The 3,979-nt window shown below is 47.3% G+C and overlaps 1 protein-coding gene across 1 annotated transcript; it reads left to right on the top strand.

Annotated features, from left to right (window-relative positions):
* Positions 1 to 326: 326 nt before the first annotated feature.
* LOC147896113 (muniscin carboxy-terminal mu-like domain protein) lies at positions 327 to 2,920 on the top strand. Its single transcript, XM_087382961.1, has one exon. The coding sequence runs from the start codon at positions 487 to 489 to the stop codon at positions 2,386 to 2,388; it is 1,902 nt and encodes a 633-aa protein (XP_087239087.1). The 5' UTR covers positions 327 to 486; the 3' UTR covers positions 2,389 to 2,920.
* Positions 2,921 to 3,979: the final 1,059 nt, after the last annotated feature.

Genomic DNA, 3,979 nt, shown 5'->3' on the forward strand with positions numbered 1-3,979 from the left:
ACGGCAACTTGTCTCTTGCCTTTGGATCGAGCTTCACATTCAATGGTCTACAAATGGCACTTTTCGTGAGCCCTTTGATCAAAATCCAAATGCACGATCGTCGTTGGATCAAACTATACCCTTGAACCTAGAGCCCCTCCCGTCGGCGTTCCACACCGGGGAATAATCCGGCGTCGGCGATTCTGGCCTGGAAAGAGCCCGGAATTCGACCACCGCTTGCTGGATTCCGGGCCAGGCCGGAATCGCCTCCCCCGATCATTCCCCATTACTTCTTAGCTTTTCTCCATTCTTGAAGCTAATACATTCTCTTAACATTCAAGCTTCCCAGTAATACATTCTCTTAACTTTCAAGCTTCCCCATTCTTCTTAGTTTCTCTCTGATCTTGGTTCTTTTCTCTGCAAGAATAGCCCCGTGAATTGCTTGCCTTAAGCTGCTTCTTCTTCTTCTTCTTCTTGCGGGGATCGATCTCCTCATCCTCAGCCAATATGTCCTGCCTTGCAGTAGCTCTGCAGCCTGTCAACGGTCCCGATATCCTTCTTCAGACCCGCGAATGGTTCCCCCCCGCCCGAGCTCTCTTGGCATCCTGGGATTTCAGAACAACCCGTCACGCTCATTCCAGCGGTTCCCGAAGCTTTGGTACCGAAGTGGATGCAGCTGGTCTCGGCGATGACGCTCTTGCCGCTTCTGGCGGCCAGGTGGTCGTCGGTAAAGAGAGCAAATATCGGATCGTCTATCGCCTTGTCAACAGCATCTACGTATTGGGCATCATGAGCTTGGATCGGGATGATATGGTAAGCAATGTCTTCGAATGCACTTCTGTAGTGAACCAGTCTGTTAGCGTGCTCGTAGCGGCTTGCAAAGGTGTGGATGTAACGTCCGAGAAGCTTCATCGGAAGTACACCGAAATCTACATGGCCCTTGATGTAGTCTTGCGTGGGGTGAGCTCTGCTCGCCTTGCAACCATTCTTGCAACGATGCATAGTGAAGGTATTGCCCAAATGGTTCTCTCTGCCACAGATGCAGAAAATCGGGCTCGTGGGGCAGAGAGTTGGAATCAAGTGAAGGGGCACTCAATTGAACATCTTGCAAGCGTCGATGTGCTGTCGAATGCCACATTCGAGTTGCCAGAAGAGACCCTTGCAGCTGGTGACGAGGTGGCAGCAACATTAGCGCCAGTAGCTCAGAGCGCTACGCCTCAGGCACCACAGCAGCCGGTAGAAAAACCTTCCCCTGAAAGCCAAGACCCTTTTGCAGCAAGCGATAAAATTAACCAACCTGAAGGATTAGGAGGTGAGTTCAAGAAGAGCAAGGAGCCTGTCTCTGACGTCACGAAAGCTTTGGCAGAGCTCGAAGTTCCCAAAGTGGCACCAGGCACCAGTGCAGAGTCCATGTTCATTGGAGTGGAGGGCTTTGAAGGGGACTATGGGGGACTGGACTTTGGAGAAGACAGCGCTGCGTTTGGGGGTGCCTTCGAAGGTTTGGATGATGCTTTTGGTGGGGGCCTAGATGCATCAGAATTCGGAGCTGTCCTGGAGAACAAAACCACGAAAGGGTTGGGCGGACTTGAAGAATTGGATGGGTCAAAGCCAGCAGCACCTCGGAGTGGAGTACAACAGACTCAGGGTCAGGGAGATACTGTTTCCAGAGAAGGGAAAGCACCTGAAAACCAAGGGCCATTACTTTATATTTCTGAGGAGATCAATGCAGAGTTCAGGGGCTCAAGGCTTCTGCGTACAGGACTTCAAGGCACGCTGTACTTGAAAACTGCTACCTCTGGAGGGCAAGATTCTGCATTTTCGTTCCGTCTTGAAGGTAGTGCTGGAATTAGACGAGCTGTGATGCGAGGCAACTTGGTAAGCAATTTAGGGCAGGGTCTCTTTCATGTCCGTTCTCCACCAACAGAGGATCCACTTGTAATTCTGAAGTATCGTCTGCTGCCCCGTTTTACTCCATTACCCCTAAGGTTAAGACTTGTGACTCGGCAGACTGGTTCTTTGATCTCTTTCATGATACAGTTTGTGTCTAACCCTTATCTGCCTGGCCCACTCAAAGATGTTACTTTTATTGTACCTATACCATTTGTACCCTCATTGCTCAAAATGTCCCCAAAAGGGTCACTAAATCGCACGACTAGAGAAATAAGGTGGCAGGTTCCAGAGATCCCATTGCAAGGTGCCCCAGGTTGCCTCCGTGCACAGATGCCACTAGAGTCTGACAACAAAGATGGAAAACCTGAAACTGGTAAGCTGAAGTTGGAAGCTCGTGTGGAGTTCTCAGTCAAAGGGAGTACACTATCTGGTATCACAGCTGTGCCTGCCACTGAAGGTACAACAGATTTTTCTGTCAGTGTTCATACGTTTAAGGTGGGAAATTATCTGTGTTCTTAGGGCATATAGTGAGAGATGATGTTGCGCAAAGAGGAAAGCTTATACGAATATTTTGCAAATAAATCTGCCACTTTTTCAAACTGGGACTCCAAAGAAGATTCTTGATAGTGGCCTTTGAGGGGTTGTAATAGAAGTTATGCCACTTCTCAAAACAAAAGGCATGTATTTTCGTTTGAGAGCTCCAAAAGAGGTTTATTAGCCGGGTTGAATAAGGTGGGCCTGTGGACTCCAAATTAGGCTAGAGTAGTGTTCTCAGGACTTTATATTAGGTTTAGCTAGAATACATAATGCTTATCACCAGCACGTTTTTATGTGGGACATCTCCCAAGTGGAATAGTTTGAAAGCTTAAGCTTATTGCCAACCTATAAATAAGGAACTCTCTAAACATGAAGGCAATTTGATCTTTGTGGAAGGGAGTGAATGTAGACATATGTTTGATGATATGGCTCCTATAACCATGAGTACCTAATACTGTCCATAAGTTACACATACAAAAATCTAAGAGAATGGGAGCAGAATTGATTCTCCCATATAGAAGTGCCTCATTTGCTCGGGGGGTTCACTATATGTAAATCCCCTATATCACGTGCATTCAAGGCCTAATTTAAAATTCCCTATAATGAATAAGACACACCCTTTTTCTATTCAATGTGTGAATACCCCCTTTAAATGGTACCCTTTTGTGTGTAAGTCATTTAGGAGTATTAAGTGTGAGGCATTCCTTCAGCCCACGTCAGAGGCAGTTTGGTATCATAAGGTTTCACTCATCATTTGCAAAAGAGAAATTGGAGCTCCTCCCCAAATTCTATGACATACTGACTTTTGAGCTAGGATACTGCCATGTGGTAGCTTCCTCATGGGGCTTATGCAACCACTCCATCATTGTGCAGAGTTTGGAGGTGAGTATCACAAGATATACATTGTGTCGTTTTGCAACGATGATTATTGAATAAACTCCCTCTCTCTCTCTCTCCCCACTCTCTTCTTCCTTCTCATTTTCCCCTCTCAGCTTCTCCTTCCCCCTTCCTTTGCCCACCTTCTGCTACCTTCTCCCCTTCTCCAAATCTGTACTTTCCCATTTCTTACAATAAATAAAGGCAAGCAATAGGACTCTCCTCTAGGAATTCTATGGAATTGTAACATCAACCACACCTTTGGCTTGCCTAGGGAGGGGCAGAAGACAGCCTTTAAAAGCTGACTTGCCCAGCCCATTTCCTTTGCTGTGGAGCTGCCTCAAGGTTCCTTCTGAGGCTCCTTCCTTGGCTGCTCCTGTCCCCATTACTTGGTGGTCCAGCCCTTGGGGGCCCTTCCAGGCTCCTACCCTAGGCTGAGACCTAGACCTAGCAAAACCCTAAGATGGGAACACTAACCTACTGTTCTCCAGTGGTTACTAGAAGAACATGGACTTGATTTCTAACTTGACCTAAGGCTGAGAGATTGACCTACATAGCTCGTTCCTGACCGTCTCTGAACAAGGGCTCACAATGGGGTCATGGCATATGTCAAAACCACCTACATTAGGGATCTACTTGCACTTGTCGATGAAGCCAGTTGTCATCTTGCACCCCCTGACTAGTAATTTACCAGCAA

This window comes from Dipteris shenzhenensis, chromosome 12 (assembly GCF_047967505.1).
Source record: "Dipteris shenzhenensis isolate YYH24624 ecotype China chromosome 12, Dip_SZ_1.0, whole genome shotgun sequence".
NCBI classification, from domain to species: domain Eukaryota; kingdom Viridiplantae; phylum Streptophyta; class Polypodiopsida; order Gleicheniales; family Dipteridaceae; genus Dipteris; species Dipteris shenzhenensis.

Excerpts from the sequence above, each read along its gene's own strand:
- LOC147896113 (XM_087382961.1), top strand. The coding sequence starts at position 487 with ATGTCCTGCCTTGCAGTAGCTCTGCAGCCTGTCAACGGTCCCGATATC.